This window comes from Labeo rohita, chromosome 19 (assembly GCF_022985175.1).
Source record: "Labeo rohita strain BAU-BD-2019 chromosome 19, IGBB_LRoh.1.0, whole genome shotgun sequence".
Taxonomy (NCBI): Eukaryota; Metazoa; Chordata; class Actinopteri; order Cypriniformes; family Cyprinidae; genus Labeo; species Labeo rohita.
The window spans coordinates 19,465,824-19,493,291 of NC_066887.1; the positions used below are offsets into that span (position 1 = coordinate 19,465,824).

The 27,468-nt window shown below is 36.3% G+C and overlaps 1 protein-coding gene across 1 annotated transcript in view; it reads right to left on the minus strand.

Annotated features, from left to right (window-relative positions):
- csmd3b (CUB and Sushi multiple domains 3b) overlaps window positions 1-27,468 on the minus strand; it is a 509,580-nt gene that overhangs the window by 133,230 nt on the left and 348,882 nt on the right. The window contains 9 exon segments of the mRNA XM_051137233.1: window positions 7,307-7,423; window positions 7,646-7,840; window positions 8,239-8,426; window positions 13,325-13,463; window positions 15,534-15,725; window positions 15,811-16,013; window positions 17,076-17,182; window positions 17,184-17,203; window positions 24,668-24,859. Coding sequence (XP_050993190.1) covers window positions 7,307-7,423; window positions 7,646-7,840; window positions 8,239-8,426; window positions 13,325-13,463; window positions 15,534-15,725; window positions 15,811-16,013; window positions 17,076-17,182; window positions 17,184-17,203; window positions 24,668-24,859 — 1,353 coding nt within the window.

The following is a 27,468-nucleotide window of genomic DNA, read 5'->3' on the forward strand; positions in this document are numbered from 1 at the left end:
AAAATTCCAGTTTCCAACAATGATAATAAATCAGCATATTAGAATGATTTCTGAAGGATGTGACAGTGAAGACTGGAGTAATGATGCTAAAAATTTAGCTTTGCATCACAGAAATAAATTATATGTTAAAGTATATTAAAATAGAAAACTGTTATTTTAATATTTCATAATATTACTTTTTTCTGTATTTTTGATCAAATAAATGTAACTTTGATGAGCATAAGAAACTTCTTTAAAAAACATTAAAAATCTTCTTGACCCCTACTTTTGAACGGCCTTTTTGTCTTAATGTAAGCATCAATCTAACAGCTAAGAAGATATTGCACAGTTTATTCATAAAATAAGAAAAATATCTGACAGTGGATCTTTTCATCTTTTTAAAAAGACAAAAATACTGATTAGAATTAAAAAAATAATAATACTTATACTCAGCAAGGATGCATTAACTAGATCACAAGTGACAGTTTCAATTAATCAGAATCTTGTAAAAATGTCCATCATTTCCATTAAAATATTAAGCAGCACAACTGTTTTCAATATTTGTAATAATATGAAATGATGGGAGAAAATCAGCTTTGCCATCACAGGAATAAATTTTACAATATATTAAAACAGAAAACAATTATTTAAAATTTTAATAAGATTTCACAATATTATATTATATTATATTATATTATATTATATTATATTATATTATATTATATCATATTATATTATATTATATATTTTTGATCAAATAAATGTAGCTTTGATGAGCATAAGATTTCTTTCAGAACCTAAAAATCTCACAGTCCCTTAAACTTTTAAATGATAGTCTATAGAAAATATGGTTTGTAATTTTATACATTTTTTGTGAATTTTTAAAGAAAAATTTTGTATGTACATCTTTTTTGCCATCGTTACATTGTTCTCACTCGATCACTATGGTTCCATCTACACTCACTTCTGCTAATGTACATTGCCTTCAGACATCTGCAGTCAGTTCAAGAGCTGTGCTTTATGTACCACCAAAAAAAAAAGCACAAAATCTTCCTGAATCTTCACAGTCGGTGAACCTCGATGGTGGAAAGATCTTCCCAACGGCATTAAAACAACACAATCCCTTTCTACCTTCAAAAACTCTATCATGAGCACTCAAAACTACAACTGCTCTTACAGTACTTAGTACAGTAGTATTCTTCCTTTCCTCCTTTCAGTTCTCGTCTTGTCCAAATCTAGCACACACTTTTATACTTTTCCCAGCAACTGTGGAATTTTATATCACAGCATTGCCTCTTAAGGTTGAATGACTTAGTTGTATTCCTCCTCATTTGTTGATCACTTTGGGTAAAAGCATCTGCCAAATGAATAAATATTTATATAAATGTATACATATCAGTATTACATTAGGCACTCTGCTCTCTAGAGACTGGTATTGGCCATCGAATAGCCTATATAGGACTTATGTGCCAAAAAACTACTTGTAGCAATGGCGATGCCAGTTTTTATGATTCCTTCCCAGTCTCGAAGGACTGTGCATGCCATTCTATGCCCAATCCACAGCCACCAATAAAACCAGCAGACTGGTTTCACAATATTTTAGGAATCAATACACACAGCTGAACTTCTCTGGCTTATATGATCTGCCTCCGTGCCGTTTTTGAATCTGACAAAACAAAAGCTTTTATGACAACCGTAAGATATTTATCTCGACTCCAGCACAGACTCTCAGCCCAGGCTTTGTTCTACAAGGCACTTTAAGCTTTTAATCGTTCCCTCTCTTGGCCTGGATGTTTGACGATACTTCAGGTGCATGATAATGGAATGCTCCCCCTCCCAGCAGGTGTCCACCATGCAGACGCTCAGCAGCATCAGCACAAACTAGACTTATGGATCTCCCGTCCTGGATTTCTTCCCTCTCTTTCTTTTTTTTTCACCCTCTATTTGTTCGTTTTTCTTTCTACTGCTTTATTACATTAACTTGTTTAACTTGCACATTGAGTGATTTGAACTAACAGAGCTGCTGATGGCCAATGTACACCGAACTCAAACAGGACTAATTAAAGCAGTGCTTGGTTAAGTATGACACAGTATTTTGCCCAGGACTGCATTTTGTTCATTTTTTTAAACACACTATTTGACATTTGCCTGTTAATTGAGCGTAATGGATATACCTTTGCAGATAATGTTAAGCGGATATCACTTTGAAAGATAGGCATGGTTTACTAATTATTCGTTAATGTAAAAGAACCTCAGCTCCTTTGCAATTCCAATCATTACTAATGGCTTGAACTGCAGCTCTGGGGAACAAGACAAATTGCTGCGATAGTTTATGTCTTGGTTTCAGGTACTATTTACCTGGGGTTAAAATCCATCTAAATACCCGAACAATTACTTTTTCCCTAGTAGCAACAAATTTGTGCACCATTCAGAATTGAATTTAGAATGCCGTTTAAATTACAAAATCAATTCATGCAATAAAAAATAGGCCAATTCTTAAACGGCTAGTTCACCCCAAAAAATAAAAAATGAAATAAAATAAAAAATCCTGTCACAATTTACCCACCCTGATAGCAAATTTTGATTTAGTTTTAGTCCTAGTCTTTTGACTAAAATGCCATTTAGTTTTATTCATATTTTAGTCACCTGAATTGTTTTAGTTTTAGTCTAAATACCATAGGATCGTAATCGATTAAATCTACAGTAGATTTAGTCAGTTAAAATCTAATGGGTTTAGTTGATGTAATGCATTTATTAAGCATTTCTCTAATTACTATAGGTTTGATATTAAGGTTTTATCAAGATTTAACCAATTTAACTGTTGTGAAATACAACATGCCTTTATATTATAACTAAATGAAACCATTTCTCATAAACAAACAAGAACACGGTCTTCTTTTCAATGAAATGTCAATGGTAATAAAGGCTAATTATGCATTCTTTATAACACATTCTTCATTCTTTCAGGCAGACTCATTTATTTATATAAATACATTTAGATTCATCTTTATTAGGGCTAATAAAATGGGTTGTTTTTCATGTCAGCAGGTTGAAGTGACCTTAACAATGTTATATTTAGCCTCAAGAATGCGAACTGTACCAGAGGAACCCTGCCAAAAAATGCATATTTTACTGGGAGACTCTCCTCGAAATGCAATTGGGCAGGTTTTGTTGTGAAAACCTGGCAACCCTGCAGACAATGGCAACTAAATTAGCCTGCTGTCTCTTTAAAGCCGAACGCACGGATGCAATGTACTGACAAACATCTGATATTCTCCCAACTGTTTACATTTACCTAAGACGTAACCTAGTGTGTTTATGTGAATACTCCTTAAAATGGACAATTCGACATCATTTTGTGTGTATTTTGTTTCGTTCATGTGACGCGTACAACGAGTACCTGTGTGCTGTGTGAGAAGTGGTGCTTCGGTGTCTGCTCTCAGAAAACCGGATCAAATTGAGTTCTCTTTTGCGTCGTCATATTTATTTATTTGTCTGCTCTTCTCTTAATCCCAGATACTGACATTTTTGAATGAGACATGCAGCAAATGTTTGCTAGACAATGTTTCGTTGGATAGATCAATAGCCTATCTTATAGTTTAAATGTGCACATCTAACTTCCTAACCACGCAGCAGATTCGTTCTGAACAAATCTCTTCCCAACTAGTCCCTCCCTAACATTTTCGCCTCGTTTTTATCAGTTCACGGAAATGTCAATAGATTTTCATCATAACTTTTGTCATTCAAAACGAGTTTTAGTTTGTTATCATCTCATTTTAGTCTGTGAAAAAATGTTGTTGACGAAAACTATTCATCAACGAAATTAACAGTGTTTTGTAGAATATATGAGATTTGGAAGAACATTTTATCTTTGTTTTTTGTTTTTTTTTGTATTTTAAAATCTTCTTTTTTGGTCCACATAAGAAAGAAAGAATGTCATACAAGACTGAAACAACATGAAGGTGAAGCAAATAATGACTCTTGAATTAAAATTTCCTAATAATTTCCTCACCCCATGTCATCCAAGATGTTCATGTCTTTCTTTTTTTTTTAATTAAGCTTTCTGAGGATATTTCTCCATAATAGTGGACTTCAATGGGGATCAATGGGTTGAAGGTTCAAACTGCAGTTTCAATGCAGCTTCAAAGGGCTCTACACGATCCCAGCTGAGGAATAAGAGACTTATCAAGCGAAGCTAAATCGTCCAACATCGTTTTACCTTTTTGTTTGACTTTCTTTGCACATTCGCTTTGTAAACACTGGTCTGGTACTTTCACCTGCATCACATGTGACCTTTTCAACATGACTATGTAATGAGTGAAGTCGTGGACACTAGTGCTAGTGCAAGACGAGCATTTGTGGTTTAAAAAAGCATATACATTTACTTTTTTTTTTTTTTTTTGGAAAATGACAAATTGTTTCATGTAGAGTCGAAGCATAAAGCTGCACTGAAACTGCAATTTGGACCTTCAACCCATTAATCCTCACTGAAGTCCACTATGTGGAAAAAAATCCTGGAAGGTTTTCCTCAAAAAGCTTAATTTCTTTTCGAATGAAGAAAGAAAGACATGAACATTTGAATGACATAGGGTTGTGGAGTGAACTAATCCTTTAAATACTGAATTTTATCCAAACATCCATTCGGGAAACCAGTGCAAATATGCTTGTTTACCTTGCATTTACTTGCTGGTACTGATATTTTTATTGCTGTTGGTTCTAGTAAGAAAAAAAAAGCATTGCCACACTCTGTATCCCACACATCTGACAGAAATACTTTAGAGCATAGTAGAGAAATTTGAATATGTCAATATTTATGTTGAGAACTGAACAGGCAGGCAATATTTCACAGTATGTTTAGTACTACGTGTACATATGCCAATGTTTAAAATGGCATGGCGCGTTCAATGGTGTGATGTATGCATTTCAGGGGCTAAAACACCTCGGCTGCTGACTATTCATTTTCACGCTTTTTCATTTGCAAAGCTATCATGTTTTTCACTTTTCGTTTGCTTTTTACGAAGGCTTCATTTCAAATGCCATCTATCCCATTTAGGACCTTCCATCAGAGTGCGAGCAGTCCAATGACCAGAGACGGGACTCAAGGGAGACATCACATACAGCTCACATAATGCCAAACGATGCTTGTGAGGGAGGTCCAAAATCCTCATAACAGTTAAACTGACAGCAACATTTACAGAGGAGAGTTTTTTCGTCATGGTTTCTATCCTTTCGACACCACATACCTCATAACACCACTGACTTCTTGGTACAGGACTGAGACAGCAAAGTGGCTTTCTTTTAGCAAGAAAATGAACCCTAAGACAAGAGACCGGGACTGGGAGGTTTGAAGTGCTTTCTCATTTCACACTTTCATCTCTGTACTATTTTCCAACTGGCGCCTGGATATTACAATCATAGGCTGTCTGCAAACATTTCAAGTCTGCCTGGAATACAGCAGGTCAAGGATTCTGGGTGGCATATAACTATTGAGAAATTCTGCATTTGCTCTTATACTTTTAACAGGATAGTTCATTCAAAAATGAAAATTCTGCTTTTTTTTTTTAACCCTTGTGTCGTTCCAAACCTGAATGACTTTATTTCCTCTGTGGAACACAAAAGAAGACATCTTTTGTTAGTCATATGGGTTTGAGTGAACTATTTCTTTAGGTAACTTAAATTTAGTTGGTCCTGTTTAGTACAAAAAGAGTACCTCGACTCCTTTAAAATTATTAGCTGCTTTTATCTTAACAAGTCACAGTTCCAAAGCAGCTTTTCTAAAACTGCTGTTATTCACAGATGCTCTGAATCAGAGCTGCATACGGTACCAAAATTAATTTCAGTTCACACTCTCATCTCTTTTTCATCTGTTGGTTTGGTAGGTCTGGTCTTTGTGCAGTGACACAGGAACGCTGACGCCAACCTGACTACGCTCTCAGACTATGAAATATTCTTACTGTGCAACACCAAGCTCCTAGACAAGTCCACATTTTTTTTTTTTTTTTGTCGACAGATGGCTTTCAAGTATGAAAGAAAGACGAGAAAGCTAGTTGCTAAGCTACACACCTCCTGTCTAGCAAATCAAATGTATAGAAATGAATACAGGAGAATAGCATACTTTAATGTAGTACAGATGAGACTCAGCCTTGTGGGAAAAGAAGTACATACCCTTCAGAATACTTTTAAAAAGAGCACTTGTTATGGAAATAATATACTTTAAAATATATACTTACTGTAAGTGCAAACTGAAGTATTAACATTGAATTTTAATTGCAACTAATTAAAAATGTATTCATTTAAATATACATTAAATGCCATTAGATGGACTTTAGAGTGCCTTTTTGACCACAAGACAAAACGCCATGAACATTCATGAAAATTGGCTCTAAGTACATTTAAGTGGCTTTTTATTTCATTAATATTGTATTTATATTATATCTATAATATGATATATTTATATTATTATTATATCTATAAGCACAGTCCTAAAAATACACATTCAAAATTTTAAGTACACTACAAGTGTACATTCAATTAAGCACACTTCTTTTTTACAAGGGCACACTGCTTACTAGTAATTCAAAAGTATGATATTAAATATGATTTCATACACTCAGACATTCATTTGAAGCCGTATTGTGTGTAATATCCATAAGAACTTGGATTATATTAGAGCAGTATGTGTTTATTAAAGAGACAGTTCACCCAAAAATGAAAATTACCCCATGATTTACTCACCCTTAAGCCATCCTAGATGTATATGACTTTCTTCTTTCAGATGAATACAATCAGAGTTATATATAAAAAAATGTCCTGGCTCTTTCAAGCTTTATAATGGCAGTGAATGGCTGTTTTTGAGATTTTGAAGTCCAATAAAGTGTATCCATCCATCATAAAAAGCACTCCACATGGCTTTGGGGGTTAATATAGGACTTCTGAAGTGAGTTGCTGAGTTTATGTAAGAAAAATATCCATATTTAAAACTTTATAAACAGTAATCTCTATCTTAGCTAACTGTTGTATGCATATTCGTGAAAAAGTGGCGTTCCAGCAGATGACGTATGATGTAGGAGGGTGAATATTCATGGGGTAATTTTCATTTTTGTGTCAATTATCCCTTTAACATGTTAACAGAGTTAATCATGTTTAAAAACATATTCAGAAAATAAAGAGATATGCCTAATTTACCCCAAAATGCACATAAAAACACTAGAATTTGTATTATAAATACAGCAAACACATTAATTGCATAACTCCACTATGTCTTGGCTTTGCTGTGTTTTGCTAAATGTGGCGAAAATGATTTTGTTTCGTATTTTCAGTTACTCACCAAACTCCCTAGGTACAGAGATGGAGTACACACAGCTCTGTCCCGTTGTGTAGTTCCTTGGGAAATTCGGTGACAGCACGGTTCCTTCTGTCCCAGTAGAGCGACTTCCACATGGTGCTGTTCACACAAACACCCAGATCACTCATTACTTTGTGCTTCAACATTCATGATGAACTGCTATTTTTGAGACACCAGCCTCGATAGAACTGATCTTGGCTAGCGGAGCATGCGCAAGTCGTTTTAGGAGTTTGATTAATTTTGTTTGGTCTGCGGCAGCAGGCCCGAACTGTTTATTCTCAGTGATTTTCTTACACATCCATCTTTACTTGCAGACTCTACCTTGACAGCTGGGCAGCCCCCTGTTCCAGCCAGGCCTGCCATCATCACCCATAATGCAGGTAAGCGTAGAATAGCCCTGGAGGACATAGCCTGCCTCACAGTAGAAGGTCACAGTGGAGCCCAGCTTGTAGTCACTGCCCAACCGAGTGCCATTCATCACATTACCAGGATCAAAGCATGACTCCCTCAGCTTAGCTGTGTGAGATGGAGAGAAGGTGCAGGGGAAGCAAGGGATGAAAATCACTTTAGGCATATCTTAGCTTGCACAATGAACAGTTATTGGTTTGAAACTGGGATTTCTTTACAACATAAACACATTTTTCATCTAAAAAAAGACTTTGGGGGTTTTGAAGCTTGTCTGGAAACTATGAACTATGAACTGTAATGCTTAAAAAATCTATTTTCTTGTTCTGGGGGGAAAAAATAAATAAGTAAGAGTGAGTAAACGAGAGAATGTTCATTTTTTGGTGAACTTTTTCTTTAAACCATCAGCTAGATGCTAGTCACAATAAAACTTCACTCTGCAGTCCACTATATGTGTGATATACTGTATTTAATTAAGGGTTTAGACATTTAGAAATGTCAGGGTCTACCTTTGTACTCCAGGTGGAAGCCGGTGTAGCTGACAGAGCCATCACTCCGAAAGGCCAGGTACATGGTGTTGGAGCTGCTCTCTATTCGTTCTGGAAGCTTGCTGTCCTGAAAGCTCCCGATCAGCGGGCTGTTGCTGTCCGGTCCATCGTAGATATACAAGAAGTCGTAGTTGGGCTCTATGCTGAAGCTAGGATAGAAGATCAAAGAAGAGATTTCTGAATAGAGGGATCAAACGCTAGGCTGTGATCTGGATATGCGAGTCCTGAGATCAACTTTGCAGACGGCAGTATAAAGTAAAATATGTACAAAGCAAGTGGAGCCTGTTTTAGAGTGATAGGGGAGACCAAACAACAACAACATCAAAAATTATATATATATACACACACATACATACAAAACACTGCCCTCCAAAAGTTTGGAAACGCCCTAGAAAAGTGGGGTTTTGGACAATATTGGCATGAATCCTTTTTAATTTGTGATAATTTTGCACTGATAAGGGACAACACAAACTACGAAAACATATTTCATTACACAAACAGTCTATATATAGAAAAAACGGAAATTTTCGATTGATCAAAACATCCACCATTAGCAGCTATTACAGCTCTAAGCTATTAAGGTATGCTGACCCAAAAATCTTTTAAAAACCTGGTCCAAGTTGTATATGTATATGTATATTATTGCCATTATTATGTAATCAAAATGAAAATTATTACTGCTGGTCTTCAATTATAATGTCAATTTACTTTAATGTATTTGCACCAAAAATTATATGGATTTCTGCCGATATCGTCCAAAATCACATTTTGCCAGGGGTGTTTCCAAACTTTTGGAGGGCAGTGTATATGTATAAGGGCTGGGTAAAAAATATCATTTTTATGAAACAATATTGATTCTTACATCCCAAGAATTGATTAGTCTAGCCTGTTTTCATTTAATGACCAGAACATTGTAACATGCCCATCCCATCCAATAAATTTCAAAAAGCTTTGTGCTTTGTTCATTTTGATATGAAACAAAGTCTCAGATTTCATATTCTTTCCATTTTTTACAATATTAAAACAATAAATACTTAATTGAGTAAAATGTAAGTAATTTTGTATACAAATCAATTAACTGACTCTCATGTATGTTTTATAGCATTAGCTGAGTTTTTTTCCCCGAGAAAATTGGCCATGTGCTGTACCTGATATATATCCAAAATAATCAATATTGAAATGAATCGAAATCAAATTGAACTGCAACCTTGCAAACAGAATTTGAATTGTGGAATTTGTGTCAGTACCCAGCCCTATTCAATATAGGTATAGGTTTCTTATTGTCCACATGGCCTGCATATACATTAGCATGCAAAAGTTTGGGAACTTCCCTCACAGAACCTGTGAAAATGTGAATAATTGTAACAAAATAAATAAAAAATATCAACAAAAAATATCTTACTCAGGACAGTACTGAATAAAAAATAACATGCATTTTCTATAATCTCTCTTATTTCATTAAAATTCGAATTTTCACAAATTCTGCAAGGGGTTCCCAAACTTTCGCATGCCACTGTAAATATCCAGGCATTGAAAACCAGTGTTCACATACTTTTAAAACTCAGATGTAAAAACTCCCAGCGCTGTATCAGCAGCTCAGCCATGCTCTGAGATTCCCAATACAGAAAGCCCCACATATAAACACTTGCACCTTTTCATTTGCAGTAAGGTGCAACGATAAGGTCTTGCCCATCAGTGGAGTCATTTGCATGAGATGGATTGTGACTGAATCAGATTTACATTCTCTTTTTCCCCTATTATGCAGAGAGAGAATGCTAAGCATGCTTTCCACACTTCACTGCGTCAGAATCCACTGCTTAGGGGTTATTATAGGATAATTCATACACAGGATAAGATCCTTTACACCACATTAAAAAAGCCATTAATTTCTGATAAACACATGCAGTGGGTTTTTTCCCCCACTCCATACCCTCTGTAGCTGTCAATCACAAAACAATTATTTCTGCGGTAATCAGGTTGATAGCACAAACTGTACAGTTGCTAAATAGAGAGAGACACCCGGCTGGGATTACATTTGTAGTGTCGCTAAAAGAGGTCACTTTTTTCGGAGGGATGGCGCGTGTATTGTTCATTTCCAATTTCATTGTGGACATATTTCATATTGTGGATTTTTTAAGGAGAAAGAAGTCAGTAATGGACTGTGTAATGAAAGTCTTTGAGATGGAACCGAACGAGAGCTATTTATTAGAAACCTGTTTGAGACATTGCCCTTCTGGCAGAACTCCAACATGCTTATTTACTCAGAGAGGACAAAATTCAAATGAGAAAGAGGCTACTTCAAATGTAACGCCAGCCATGAGAATGACACTACCTGCTGGGCTGGGTAAAAAAAACCCCCAAAAAACAGGAAAAAGTTCTAAATCATCTGTTTTGGAGCTGATGTATGGCTTTAACTAGTAGCTGTGAAGGTTTTGAAAAATATTAGGTGCAGAAAACTCACAAAACAGCCTCAAATGGCAGCTCCTGTTGTGATAAATGTTGTAAATTGTGACACACAGGCAGAACGGGAGATTGTTTTTGAGTTATTGCTGTCATTAAAGCAACTGCTCTTAGATGATGAGTCAAAGAGAAGAAGAGGCAAAGTTTAAACATTCAACACTCGCCGATATTTCAAAGTCTGCGCTAGTGCGAGCGTGAGAAACAGATATACAAAAGAAGAAATCCTGAAACCTAAGCACTTCCTCTTTCGCTGACTGCGTGCGAATCCTGATTAACATTCCACAGCCTCACGCCTGGACTAGACCCTCACGACACCCTTTGATCCAGGTGGAGCATGCTAGCGGTGCTATTAGCATTGCTATTAGTGTGGAGGGAAGACTACGGCGACTGTCAAATACGACAAACTCCTACAGCACTCGAACTTAACCCCACACTGACCCCGGCTGGACGGAGAATCCTGCTCACGGCTTGAGCATCGCTACGTGTTGGCTAAATGAAAAATGGACATAATTAGCAACATGATTGGACTGTGAAGCAAATTTATCAACCCTGCTTTTATACTAATTGGTCACATCACTCAAGGCAGAGACACCGCTCTACACCTTTAAGGCAAGACGTGGGGAAGCTAAAAAAAAAGGACGACCACCATCAGGTTCATTACAGACAAAATGAGCAAAGAATTCCAGCTGGGCTCATTATCTCTCCCAGACATGAAATGCATTTTAATTCAGACAGTGATAGCAGTCGCCGTTACATAATTACTCAACACGTCGACTGCGGCCATGTCGAAGGACACCATGGGTGCTCATTTTAAATTCAGCGTTATGACACAGCAGCCTCTAAATGAACTCGTGAACTTATCAGTTTGAGATATTATAGCTCAAGTGAGGGCATAAACGAAAGGCCAGGAATATGCGCACTGCAAGATTATTTCCGATAGCGCGTCTTACTGTCTCATCGGCCACAATTTAAAACTCGCTGACCCCAACACAACAGAGGGTTCGGCTGATATTAACCTTGTGACAGAGAAACGCACTGTCTGCATTCACAAAACTTTCTAGACATCTATGGTAAGCATACAAACCTTTCTCAATATTCTACCACAAATATTAACCTGAAGCTGCTAATATATATCTGATTGTCCATAAATTGTGCACAAAAACTTTCAAATACACATCTTATAAAGGCTATTGATATTGCAATATAAATATACATTATCCATATGAAAACACAGTTGAGGTCAAAAGTTTACATCCCACTTTCAGAATCCGCAAAACGTTAAATATTCGACCAAAATAAGAGAGATCATATAAAATGCATGGTATTGTTTATATGTTTACATATATTCCACAAGCTGAATTGATAAAAATGACCCCCATTCAAAAGTTTACATCCCCTTGGCTCTTAATACTGTGGTCCACAGCTGTGGAGATAGCTGTTCATGAGTCCTTTGTTTGTCCTGAACAGTTAAACTGCCTGCTGTTCAGGTCCCACAAATTATTCGGTCTTTCAGCATTTTTGTGCATTTGATCCATTCCCAAAAATGACTGTATGATTTTGAGATCCATCTTGAAAATTGAGGGACTCATATGCAACAAGAACAGAAGGTTCAAACACTCACTGTTGCTCCAGAAGGAAAAACAATGCATTAAGAGCAGGGGGGTGAAAACTTTTGAGCAAAATGAAGATGTGTACATTTTTCTTATTTTGCCTAAATATAGTATTTTTTCATTTAGTACTGCCCTTCAGAGGCTACATAAGATAGTTACATGTTTCCCAGAAGACAAAATATGTTAAATTTACCCTGATCTTGAAATTCAAAATGTTTTCACCCCCAGGCTGTTTTTTCCTTCTGGAGCATCAGTGAGCATTTGAACCTTCTGTAATCGTTGCATATGAGTTTCTCAGTTGTCCTCAGTGTGAAAAGATGGATCTCAAAATCATACAGACATTTTTGGAAAGGGATCAAATATACAAAAATGCTGAAAAACCAAAGAATTTGTGGGACCTGAAGGATTTTTCTGAAGCAGCAGACAGTTTAACTGTTCATGAACAACTATCAATGAACAAAAAAATACAGCTGTGGATCATTCAGGTAACAACACAGTAATAAGAATCAAGGGGATGTAAACTTTTGAACAGGGTCAACTATTATTTTCTCTTGTGGACTATATGTAAACATCTTTAATGTGAAATATCTTATTCAGGTCAGTACTAAATAAACAATACCATGCATTTTGTATGATCCTTCTTATTTTGGTAAAATAATTCACATTTTGCAGATTCTGAAAGGAGGATGTAAACTTTTGACCTCAACTGTACTTAAAGAACACAGATAAATCATATACTGTAGTAACTGGTAATATTGAGACACCCCTATTTCATATATATATGAAAGTGTACTGCATTTTATATCTATATTTCTCTTTTTTCAGTTTTGTTTTTGTATCTGCCCCCTTTGACTGTATGAATTTTTATTATGTGTTTCTGTGCAACACTGAAAAAAGAAAAAAAAAAAAAAAATCACAATATTCCACAATCTAAAGCAATATCACAGCCATACAGAATAAGTTATAGATTTATTTACCTGATAAATGCAAGAGATAGGACGTAATCAGAGTTGACGGCTATGAGCCAGTCGCAGTCCTTGCTGTGCGGGTATGGATGAGGGAAGTTGGGCGACAGAATAAACCCAGAGGAACCAGTGAGATTGCCCCCACACGGAGCTGGGAAAACACAGAGGACTCATATCAGCGGCATATGGGCATTAGTAACACATGAGGAGAATCTCTTATTAAAACATGCGGCTTGAACATCTGTGCGACCAGGAGCCCAGAGAAAGAGTGCTGGAGTGAACATGCAGAGACAGAGATATTGAGAAAATGTTAAACTCCTCTGAGGAACCAGGCCATGTAAAGCGCTCATATCTTATATATGAGAATGAGAACTACAGCAAGAGAGAAAGGTTATTTAGAATATGAAAGGATAAGATGAAAATCCTGTACCCTCACTTTCCTGCTTCCACAAATGAAGTATCTTTTGAAAGAAAGAGACAATCCGTATCTCGTAACTTGATATTCATTCATTCGGGCACACTTTCATGTCACTGAGATGATAAGGAATCTCAATGGTGTCGGTCCCTCAGTTTGCGTGCAACTCTCGAGAATGGGCTGATAAAAACTGCCTAATTTCAGAGAACTTTTTAGACACAAGTTCTGTTGTCAACATCTAAAGCAATATGTACCAATTAACTCAGCCTCTTAGATGTCTCAAAATCATGAATATGCATTAGAAAAATTAGAAAAACAATCCTTCTTATGTATGAGGCTTTATCTAATGTTTACAGATCAGCATATAGCATCTACAATATACATAAAAGCACACTTTGGTGTATCATACCTTTTTAAAACACAGAGAAAAACAAATCCCATGTTCTTTGATTGAACTGTTTTTCTCAGAATTGTGTGAATTCAGAACTGAAATATAAACTTGCAACTCTAAGAACACTCCTTTTTCTCCTCAAAATTGGACTTCATAACTCACCATTGTGAGTTTATATCTCATCATTCTGAGAAAAAAAAGTCTGATTTGTGATATAAGGTCACATCTGTGAGGGAAAAAAGTCTGAAGTGCGAGATACAAACTTGCATTTATGAGAAAAAAGTCAGAATTGCAAGTTTTAATTCTTAATTCTCACAATTCTGACTTATTTTTTTGCAATTGCAAGTTTATGTCCTGCAATTCTGACTTTATATACGCTCTTCTGACTTAATAACTTGCAACTGTGAGTTTGCATCACGCAATTCTGAGAAAAATGCAAGACGTAAACTTGCAATTGCAAGAAAAAATTAATTGTGAGCTAAAAAGGTTTTAATTTAGTGGTGGAAACAGCATCTAACAATTAAAATCATACAACAATTAAAGTCATAATTTGGCGATAACTAAAAAAGAAATACTGACCTAATTAACATGACTAAAAAGTGAAAATTTAGTTGTGTCACACATGATTTTTGCTCATTGCAATTAATTAACACAAAATAAATAAATCTAAAAGCAAATTTCATATATCTATCTATCTATATATATACAGATTAATAAATAGTGTAATAAATGTATTGTTCATTGTTCATTCATGTTAGTTAATACAAGACCCAGAAAAGTATGAAAGGCATCATCAAAATAGTCTTGTAGAATATTTGAATAAATAAATAGTTGAATAAAGTCATTATTTTTATTTTCTTTGTGTACAAGAAGTATTCTCGTCGCTTCATAAAATTCAGATTGAACCACTGATGACAGATGGACTATTTTGATGATGCCTTTCATACTTTTCTGGGTCTTGACAGTGGCATTTACTTGGCAGTCAACTGGACAGTCACAAGCCTTGCGGTTTTAAATTGTATTCTGAAGACGAACAAGACTTTCACAGGTTTGGAACGACATGGAGGTAAGAGATTAATGACAAGATTTTCATTTTGGGGTGGAGTAACCCCAAGTAAGTAATGCTAACAAATGACACCTTATTGTAAAAGTGTTAACAATTAAACAATGCATACAAATGAACATTTTGTCCCAAACTAGCTAACAATGCAGTTACCCATTTTTTTTTTTAAATACATTTTGTATATTTAATTGTAATGTTTATTTAATATTATTGCTTGAAAATAAAAAGATTACACAAATGTTACACAGAGTGTTTCTTTCGTGCAGCTGTGATAAAGCCTGTATAATTCTAAAGCCAAATACTCATTCTATCAGCTTCATTCCTTTAATTAAATTCCAATGTAAAGCCTTACCTATACAGACAGGAGGGCTTGGTTGCCAATAGTAGCGGTTCTCCACCTGTATGCAGGTAATCTTCACATCTCCCTGCAGTTCATACCCAGGATCACACTGAAAGGTCACAGTGTCTCCAGGCTCGCGACCGTCTCCATTACGACTGCCGTTCATAGGCACTCCAGGATCCCTGCAGGCAGTGGCCACTGAACCTGCAATCACATCCATCCCAATTAACAGTCAATTAACACCTTATGAGCAGTTACTGTATACTGTCAATTGAAATACAGAACTCACTTGAGAACTCTATGGCAAATCCAGACTTGCTGATGTAGAAGTCAGTTTCGAACTGAATGGTAACCATGTTGAGGGTGCTGTGGATGTTCTCAGGCAGCAGAGAGCCGCTCACCTCCCTCAAAGACATCTCATTCTCTGGAGGCCCGTCCCACACCCTCAGGATGTCGTGGGACGCTTCGGTGTCGAAGGCTAGAAACTGCAGGCTGTTAAGATAAAAATAAACACATGTACACGTATTCGGTCATACAAGACATGCTTCATTAGATGCATAATGTACAGTGAGAGACACAAAGGATGGCCTGACATACAACTTAGTTCAATGCACAAAACAAAAAGCATGCAAGAGTTATTATAGAAATTAAATAAACATTAACTGAAATAAAAAAAACTTAAATCTTATTTTATTTCAGCTAGTTGCTAAGACAAAATTACTAATTTTCATTAAGTTTGATGCACTTGATGCACTAAATTAAAGTACGACTGAATTAAAAATTAATAAAAACTTTATAGACATTAAAAACAACAAAAGATGAGACAAAAACAACAAAATTACTACAAATTAACTAAAATTCAAATACGAAAATATAAAGAAAGTCTAATTAAAATGATTAAAACATCTCAAAGATAATCCTCAAAGTGTTCCATGTTTACATTTCTCAGCAGATTATTCTATATTTACTTGGAATACAGTAGATAAAGGCTTGATTTGGCAGAAATGAATGTTTAAAATTCTTTGCAGAGCTGTGACGAATGAGACAAAGGTAGTGTAAGACAATCATATCGCAAATATTATGCTCCAGGGTTCAATAATTGAGGAGAACAATCGCATCTCCTTTCTGAGCAGCAGTCCTTGATAACAATTTAGCAATCTGGTCTGATCGAGACATCAGCCGCAGATGAACAAATAATGAACGAGTATGCCATTTCAAAAAGCTTTTGCTGCTGAGAGAATTGGAAAGAGGACAAATTATTAGATTGTAGCACGACATTAAAAGCGCAACAGCGTTTTTAGCTTTATAATGAGTTTGGCCGTGCCTGCGGTAAACAAAGAGATTTACGAGGTACCATCAGCTCATCTGATGTCTTCTTTTCTCTGTGTACATCAGTGGCCAGATCTGCCATTAGAGGTTTATTACTAGATAAAGACCTCTAGTCTCAGCTGAATTCGCTGGCTGCATTCTTATAGGCTCGGTAATTCTCCGATCGCTAATTCTAGAGGAAGATGGACAGCAGATGGACAGTTGGAAACAAATCCTTATCAGCACCTGATGATGTTGCCCGAATCCACCTCGACGACCCAGGTACAGCGCAGATTGTTGTCATAGGGGAACGGATAACCTGGTGACAAAATGCGTCCAGACGTCTCCCCTTTTAAAACGTCCACCGCATTCAGCTGGGGAAAAAGAAAGGACAAAATTAGGCGGGAGTATGAGACAGAATAAGAATTGAAGAATTAAACAGTGGTGAGTTTATGCATACTCTCACACTTGTACAAACACATCACGGCCCCTGAAGATTTGCAGGTGAGTGTTGAAATAATTAGGGTTGCCTGGCAAACAAGCACAACACGATCGGGGCAATCCAAGAATAAAAAGCAGTGTAAAACGAGCAGTAAGATCAATAAAGCACCGTGAGGTTTTCAGACATCTAAACACGGTGCAAAAAGTTTCTGGATTGCATATAATAACACATCTTATTTATTTATTTATTAAAAAAAAAAAGGGAAGGGGAACTGAACTACTGAAGCTACTGTACATCCCAGGACAGCTCGTCTTTTATTTTATATGATCAATATATATTGATAACACTTGTAACTCAGTCAATTACAGTCAGCCACATGTAATGTATTGAGGTTTTGTTTTACTGTCCCATTAGACTAAACATACTTATTTTACCTCTAATAAAATCTGAAGAGTAAAATCTGCTGTAAACACACACATTTAGATGTGTGATTCCATCTCAATCATCTTCAGTGTCCGATGTGTGGGCTTCTTAAAAGAGAAGTTCACAGTGGACTTCTATGGTGCCCGCAAGTTTTAATTTCCAAAAATGTACTTTAATGGGCTCTAAATGATCCCAGCCAAGGTCTTATCTATTGGTTATTTTCTAAAAAAATGTACAATTGATATCCTTTTTAACCTCAAATGCTCGTCTTGTCTAGCTTTGCGATGTGCATAGGGTAGGGTAGGTCGAAAAACTTTCATCTCATTTTCTCCTTCAACTTCAAAATCATCTTACATCGCTGCAGAAGTACCAACCAGTGTTTACAAAGTGAATGTGCAAAGAAAGTCAAACGCCCTTTACAAAAAAAGGTAAAACAGTGATGTAGGACGATTTTGATGTATTGACCCAGAGTACACGGAGTAAAAATTATAAATTGTAATTTATTTTTTATTTTTTAGAAAATAATGATTTTTTTTGCTAGATAAGACCCTTCTTCCTTGGCTGGGATCGTTTAGAGCCCTTTGAAGCTGCATTTAAACTGCATTTTGGAAACTCACCACAGAAGTCCACTATACGGAGTACATTCCTGAAATGTTTTCCTCAAGAAACATAATTTTATTATGACTGAAAAAAGAAAGACATTAACATCTTGGATGACAAGGGTGTGAGTAAATTATCTTCTTCTTTAAAGCTTATTTTATTCAAAAAAAGAAAAAAAAAAAAACACCTTTTAGGTGTGTTTTCCTCACTAAAATACTTAAATGTTTCTCTTCATTTTGATACATTTCTGACTATATCAGTGTTGGAGATTATTGTAAATGGTAAAGTAATTTTAACTTTATAGCTGACTATATTTATTTCATTTATAATCATAAATAATCAACATCATGATGTTGACCTTCTGTAACAAACAATTCTGAAAATATCAAAATCCATCAGAAAAAATATGAAAGTATTACATACAGAGGTAACGCTAATAAAACATCTTTTGTCTGTAACTGTTCTGGGAAAATACAGATTATGCATATCACTAACAATTTTACCATTAATAATTATTACAATTTTAATATTTTATAAGGAATAGTTCACCCAAAAATGAAAATTACTCACCCTCAATCCATCTTAGGTGTATATGACTTTATTCTTTCAGATGAAAAAATGTCCTTGCTCTTCCAAGCTTTGTAACGGTAGTAAATAGGTGTATCATAATAATAAAAAGTACTCCACATGGCTCCGAGGGGTTAATAAAGGCCTTCAGAAGTGAATCAATGCATTTTTGTAAGAAAATATCCATATTTAAAACTTTATCAAACACAGTCTCTAGCTTCTGCCAGCTGTTGTACGCAGCGTTCACAAGAAAATGGTGTTCCTGTGGATGACATAGGCGAATGCACAAGTGACGAACGTAGAAGCACGGTAGACAAGAGCAAAACAAAACACCGGTCATGACTTAAAAGTACAAAACGAGGATTTGTAAAGAAAAATGTTGGAGGATTTCAATATAAGCCAAGAGGAGACTGGGTTTCCTTTACTGAAAACAAAACTTGGTTCTCGCTAGCAAATTCTCATCTGAGCTTATGCTATGCCTACATCGTCATGCCTATGTCATCCGCTGGAACACCACTCTCTCATAAATGCAGAAGCTAGAGATTATGGTTTATAAAGTTTTAAATATGAATATTTTGCTTACAAAAAAGCATCGATCCAGAAGGCCTTTATTACCTCCCGGAGCCATGTGGAGTACTTTTAATGATGGATGGATGCAGTTTTTTGGACTTCAAAATCCTAAACCTCATTCACTGCCATTATAAGGCTGGGAAGAGCCAGGACATTTTTTAACGTAATTCCGATTGTATTTGTCTGAAAGAAGAAAGTCATATGCACCTAAGATGGCTTTAGGGAGAGTAAACCATGGGGTAATTTTCAAAGGGTGAACTATCCCTTTAAATATACAGGCCAATTCACACTGCACATACAGACACCTTATTTACAAAATGTGTATATTTAGGATTAATAAAATGCTAGCTAATAAATTAGATTATCATTTCCATCACTTCCATCATGATAAATTTGAGATGTGGTGGAAAAGTTACTAACAGTTCAAAGGTGAAAAAAATTACAGAATTCATCTACCAAGTTTGAGCTGTATTTTGTCTTATACCGAGTTTTACGTGTATTTTAAAATAAGTTTAATATCTAAAAGCCCACAGGGTAAAAAGTATGCATAGATGAAGGGACACGCAACAATGGTGGCTATGACTGGAACAGTTTCACCTAGTCTGTTTCACCACTCGTCTGTTCTCCTCGAATTCCCCACAAGCAGCCAAGGTGATTTGTCAGCTTCAAGTCAGAGCATCAATCAAATGAACAAATGAGCCTGACGTCCATTTTGATGCCTCCTGATGGCATTCAGACTTGCCACTTTAGCCCTGTGCACTCGGTTCATTATTAGTTGGCTTTCACAAGCACTTTATTAGGAAACTTTAATTGCAGGCACTCGCTTTTCCCCTCAGACTCCTTTTCTATCTTCCCCTATCCTGTCTTTCCCATTCTCCCTCTTGTAAAAAACTGCAGGGGCCGGGAGGAACAGTTTCGAGAGAGACATGCACCGTTTCTTAATGATTCCCTTTTCAGCAATTCCTGTCACCGAGCCTCATTTGCATAAACCATCTACATGACAAACAATGGACGCACAGCTCAATGAAGCCTGAATAACAGGGTTCAGATTGCGACTTGATTAATCTGAACATTAAAGTGTTTTTTAGACATCCGGAATAGAGGCATCTTCCAAACGTATTCCTCCCCAGCCTCTCGCTAAACCAACATCCTGCCATGTTCATCGCTCATCAGGGCAGCGGCTCAATCACGTGTCATTGGACAGTTAGGAGCGCTCAATCACCGTTGATTGGCTGCTCACGCGTTGAAAATCAATGCGGGGAGATTGGGAGTTGAAGGGGCTTCTGGTTTGCAGCTGAAAATTCGACCGTTCTCTCTTAGCGCAATTATGACAACATGACGTGTTGAGCCGTCTCACGCTAGGTGTGTTTATGACTGCGCGTTTCGGCCCGCAGATTATGGCATTGCTGCTGAGAGGAATGCTGATTTAGCATTGCGGTGATGTAGCTTCCTCTGCAAAAACTGGTGGATTGCAATGTCTCATTCACACCTTTTACCTGAATGAAAAAATATAAAAATAGTTAAATATTTCATCTGTAATAAAAAAAAGGAATGGCGAAATGGATACGCCTTCTCACTATTTTGATATATCTCACTTTTGGTAAAGGTCACATCAAATGACCCGCACATTTCGCCTGTCAAAGAAAGTGAAATATCCTCCACATTATTAAGTATGTATTATTAATGCTGGCAGAAATATCAGCCTGAAACTTCAAGGCTGATTAGTATTTTGCAAGCCTACCGTCGAAACGAGACGAAAAAACATGCTCTGTGTTTAACACAGGAAAGCCATCGTGTTTTATCTACGTCTGCCGTGCGGAAGCAATTTGAGACGAGCGCTTTGAGTCTAATCAGACCTCATTAAGACTAAATCTAATAGTGAGCAAATCTGATCTGGGGTCAGTAGACATACCAATATCCAACTCATTGGAGGCTAAATCCCCATAATCACCATTCATCAGGAAAATGAAGGAAGTAATAGCGGCACACAGCCCTATCTCAAGCCCTCATGTGCTACGCCTGATGAAGAATCATCTCCATATCTCAACCGGGACCCCCTGCATCAGCTACAATATTAACAACCTGCACCGTTAATCACAGATGGTGTGGGAGAGGGGCTTCCACCACTCCTAATTTTGTGAAGAAACATTTGCCATTTGTTTTCATTTAAGACGGATTTATAGTACTTCAAAAGGTTAAAGTTCTACTAAAGCAGCACAATGTGGCCTTTTAGGAACTTGCTGCTAGGAATGTGCTTTTTCCTGTGCAGAATATCAGCAATATTTGCTTTGCAAGCTACAGAAATGGGGAGGGGCTTATACTGCAGCCTTTGATAATTATGACAAATGGCTAAGAGCAACACTGAGCTCAGTTATGATAACCACGAGGAGAGATCAGAGTGGAGCGATGCATACTCGCCACTACCGAAATTTAAATGTGGTTTCTATTACAATAAAAAATCTCCATGCAGTAAAAGGATGTTAAGGAGATAAAGCGATAATTATTTATAATAAGAATATATGTCGTTTTAAGTCATTTATGTTGTTTAGGATTAAGGGATCAGTGCATTATATGCTTCATAAGCACTAATAAACAGCCAATATGCTAGTAATACACATGCTAGTTAAAGGGATAGTTTACCTGAAAAAATAAAAAATTCTGTCTCAATTAATTACTCACTCTCACGTTGTTCCTTCATTCATCTTCAGAACACAAATTAAGATATTTTTGATGAAATTTGAGAGCTTTCTGACCCTGCATAGACAGTGACGCAACTGAAACATTTAAGGCCCAGAAAGGTAGTAAGGACATTGTTAAAACAGTCCAAAGAAAACAATAATAACAACTATATTCAACAATTTCTTCTGTGTCAGTCCTCAATATGCGTCGTGGTACTCTTGTGAAGATGTGTTGAAGATTGACACAGAAGAGAAGAAACTGTTGAATAAAGTCGTTTTTTTGTTTTCTACATGCACAAAACGTATTCTTGTAGTAGGGCTGGGCGATATGGCCGATTAAAAAATTATCACGATAATTTTTTTCATATCAGACGATGTCGATTATTATCACGATAAACGTCACATTTTATTCACATTCTAGGGCAGATTTTTGCTACAATGTGAAAGTTGTAAAAACCAAATGGTTAATTATGACTTTCAACTATTCTTTATGATCAGAACATGATAAACAGTTCATTTTTGAATTTTTTTTTACACTTTTTCCAGTCATTTTTCCTTAACAGAATAAATATTTTAATGAGCAAAATTGTTTCAAATCAAGAAACAGGTTTGTGTTGCCTGATAATATTAATAATAATATAACATTTTTTATCACTTAGAAATACACATTTGATAATAGCAAATCAACTGGTGACTGTCTGAGGTTTTTTTTTAATTAACCATTGGTTTTCCATAGTAGCATACATTTAGATCATGATAATAACAGTTATACCACAAATATAGCACCTCAATACCATGGTAAAAATGTAACATGTTTTCTAGGTATTTGTATGAAAAAAAGTAGTCTAAATACATTTAGTTTATCCTAAATGGATAAACGCTATAGCTTAATAAAAAATACTGTAATTATATTTCATTACTCCTCCTTCAATACATTTAATACACATCTACATTAATTATATATTAAAATTTGACACAAATACCCACATTTCTGACACAACACCACTGTGCAGTTAGTGCTACTACAGTAAATCTATGGTAAATGATGGCGATTTGTAGATTAAAAATTCTTCTGACTGTATCGTTGCAGACAGCGTTTCTCCTATTTGTCAGCACTGTTTCATCTGGCTATAAACAGAGTTATTTGTGTTCTTCACTGAAATCAAGTGCTTCACACTGGATCTTACAGAACTGTTTAGTGGTCACGTGACCGAGATTCAACAGCGAGTGAACGCATCTGTTCTAGTAAGTTGGCGCAGCGCCGCCATTTGAACTTTGATTCGAACAAGCGGTCTGTGTGGCGCGCTTTAAATGACTAGCACTCTTTCGTTCAGCCTTTGCCACACCAACATGGTATCGAACATTTATCGAACTCCTGTTATCGTTTATCGGGGAATTTATATATATTATAATTATCATTATCAATCGCTCAGCCCTATCTCGTAGCTTCATGAACTTATGGCTGAACCACTGATTCAGCTATTTTAGGACTATTTTAACATCAAATTAACATTTAATGTCCTTGCTACCTTTTCATCAAAAATACTTTAATTTGTATTCTGAAGTTGAACAAAGGACTGGTTTGCAACAACATCAGGGTGAGTAATTAATGACAGAATTTTCATTTTTGGGTGAACTATCCCTTTAAAAGTGAGAACTAGAGAGTTCTACAAAAATTAGCATTACTGTTAACTGTATTTTTTAATATGTTGATTTAGATATAAATGATGTTGTTCCTTTAACCTACAACGTTCATATATTTGCACTTTTTTGCTTTTTGATCCGTGTTCCTTCAGGTACAACATCAGAAAAGTCAGTATACAGCACAACCTTGAAACTTTTAAATCATCCACGATTCTTGCTGCTACATTAAGCTCTGGTTGCGAACGAATGGACCAAAGTATTGTACTGAGTCACCGTTAACAGCAATGATCCTTTGTAACTTCTATGTACTTTCATTTTGTATGTACAACACTTATAGTCCTAGCACATTATTAAATTCATAGCCATATACATGGTGGTGATAGTACATTTACATTAGTCTATATTAGTACTGGAACATTTGGATATTAATAAACAGATATTTGAAAAGAGCTTCACAGCTTATTCTTTTTTCCTTTACATTTTCTCTGCCTGAAGTCATTATTTAATGTCACAAGTCAGATTTGAACTCGGGGTACCCACATATAATGGAAAATATCTTAACATATGCATTATCCTGGAACCACGTCCATTATACAACATCAACTATGCATTTTGTTGTGTTTTTTTCCTCTACCAGACTACTAGGATGCAAATAGCAGTGCTTTTATGAAGAAATCACTTGCATTCTTTTAGTAGAATCATAAGGCCCTGAAATTTATTGATGTGGAAAGGCTTTTATCATCCAAGATTCATGAAATAATGACTTTGTATTGTCAAGCAATAGTCAAAGCTGAAAGAATTTAAAGACTGTACTTATTCTTATTATACTCATCTACGGCTTTGACTCAGCTTCAAAGTACGCTAATAATTTACTGTACATCTTTTCTACCCAGTTTGAGCTTCTGAAGTCTTACCGATGCAGGAAGGAAGAGGATTATCCCAGGCTCGCCTCTCTCCCGTCATGCATTTGAGCACACCGCTGCCGTGCAGTGTGTATCCAGGGTCGCACTTGTAGGTAATGGTGCTGCCAGAGAAGTGGCCCTGGTCGTTGACCTTGAAGCCAAACTGGGGCACCCCAGGGTCCTCACAGTGAGAGAGCTCAAAACCTAAAAGACATTATGGGTATTAGATTACTGATGGGTGTTTGACTCAAGACAGTGTCAACATTTTCTTAACAAAAGTGGTTTTACTGTGGCATTTATTGAAACATCCCTGCATAAACCTGTCAAAAACGAAACTATAAGTTCAGTGAGACTAGATTCAGAATATGACTGAGAAGAAACCGAACTGCATTCAGCTTTATGAGGTCATTACAGTGATGATTGCAGAAATTTTTCCTTCGCCTGATATTTTCATGCTGCTCTGTGGCAAAGCTGTAAAAGTTTGCCATTAATGTGATCATTAACGGCAACAATTTGAAGTTAAGATCCTACTGGGCTGGTAGGCAGTGACGGTCCCTTGCTAAGCAGGCAGAACAATTAAGATTAAGTGCTTGGTTAATTTGGAGCCATAATCAGAACCAAAGCACAGACCCTCTCACTGTGCGACACATCCTGTTATTAATTGTGTAGCTATGACTCATTATCATTAAACAGCCAGGACTCAGAAATAGCCGAAAACACATGGCAGCTCACTCAGTATATCACAGAATTTTAATTAAGTACTAATTTTGAAAAAAGTTTCCTTTCAAAGTAACCTTTAATAATAAGGTATTAACAAACACTAGCATTTTATTATTTCATATACATGCAAATATTAATAGTTTTTGTTCTGAGAAAGCATTTAGATATTTTTACTGAAGAAATTGTTGAATAAAGTCATTGTTTTTGTTACATTTGCGCACAAAAAGTATCCTCGCAGCTTCATAAAATTACAGTTGTACCACTGATGTCCTTACTACCTTTCTTGAATGTGGTAGCTCCACTGCTGTCTATGCAGGGTCAGAATGCGCTCGGATTTCATTAAAAATATTCGAATTTGTGTTCCAAAGATGAACGAAGGCCTTTCGGGTTTTAAACGACATGAAGACGAGTTATAAGGAGTAGTCCACTTTCAGAATTTATTATTTTTTTTTTTTTATTTTTTTTTTTTTTACAGATAATGTACTTATACTGTACTAATGTACCCCCTTGTCATCCAAGATGTTCAGGTCTTTCTTTCTTCAGTCATAAAGAAATAGGAAAAAACATTTCAGCCTTTTTCTCTGTGTAGTGGACTTCTATGGTGCCCCGAGTTTGAACTTCCAAAATGCAGTTTAAATGCGGCTTCAAACGATCACAAATGCGGTTGTAAACAATCCCAGCTGAGGAACAAGGGTCTTATCTAGTGAAATGATTGGTTATTTTCATAAAAATAATACAATTTATATACTTTTTAATGTCAAACGCTCATCTTGTCTTGCTCTGCCTGAACTCTGTTTTTTTCCGGTTCATGACAGTTAGGGTATGTCGAAAAACTCCCATCTCATGTTGTCCCTCAACTTCAAAATCATCCTGTATCACTGTTTTACCTTTTTTTTTAAGGGTGTTTGATCTCCTTCGCATGTTCAATTTGCAAACACTGGGTCGGTACTTCTGCAGCGATGTAGGATGATTTTGAAATCATTTTTGAAGTTGAGGGAAAAAATACGTTTGGAGTTTTACCGACATACCCTAACTGTCTTGAACCAGAATACACAGAGCTCATGGAGAGCAAAACAAGATGAGCGTTTGAGAATAAAAAGTATTTGTATTTTTTAATTGAAAATAACCAATCGTTTTGCTAGAAAAGACCCTTCTTCCTCGGATGGGATCATCTACAACCGCATTTGGGATTCAAACTCGGGGCACCATAGCAGTCCATTATATGGAGAAAAATCCTGAAATGTTTTCCTCAAAAAACATAATTTCTTTACAACTGAAGAAAGACACGAACATCTTGAATGACAAGGGGGTGAGTACATTATCTGTAAATTTTTGTGAACTCTTTAAGTATCACATTTTAGCTCTGCAACACAAAACAATGACGATCAACTCACTGTGACAAAGTTATTAAAGTGTTACAAAGACTGTAAGGCTGTCTTGGTTTAGCGAAATCCTCTTATCTCAGAGTTCACTCTCTCAAAAATAATAGGTCTCTTAAGATTACCACATGGGGACTTGTATGGCTTATCAGCGGTCCACCATTAAGCTGCAAGTTGTTAAGTACAGATAAACACAACAGCATTTAGCATCAACTGTAGGTGGAGGCAAAAACTTCACTAAAATCTGACACCCGGCTTTGATTGCTAGTTGATTACAGGTAGTAGTTTCACAGCACGCTTGGGTTGAGATTAGGACCAAATAAACAATGCTATTTTAATCAGCTACATTCGCCCCCCCTGTCCTGGATCAGGTCTCTAAATTACAACATCTAGATACTGGAGGTGGCCTGGCTTCTCTGGCTCGCTCTGACCTTTATTATACACTCAAATGACTAATCCTTCAGGGGGAATGGAATCGTAGACAGACAGGGATTTAGTCGATTTCAAATGAGATAGCCCACCAGCAGGTTAATACTTTACCCCCCACTGGAACTAAAACCTTGTTGAATCCCACACTGCGAGCACAATAGCATTAAAGCGCACCGAATTCAGACCAAGTGCCTGCACAACTCTGGCTCTGGGCCAACAAAGCCAAGGTCAGTGGAGACACAGTCATGTTTCTCCAGGTCCACTTCCTGATAATCCCTTTGAGCT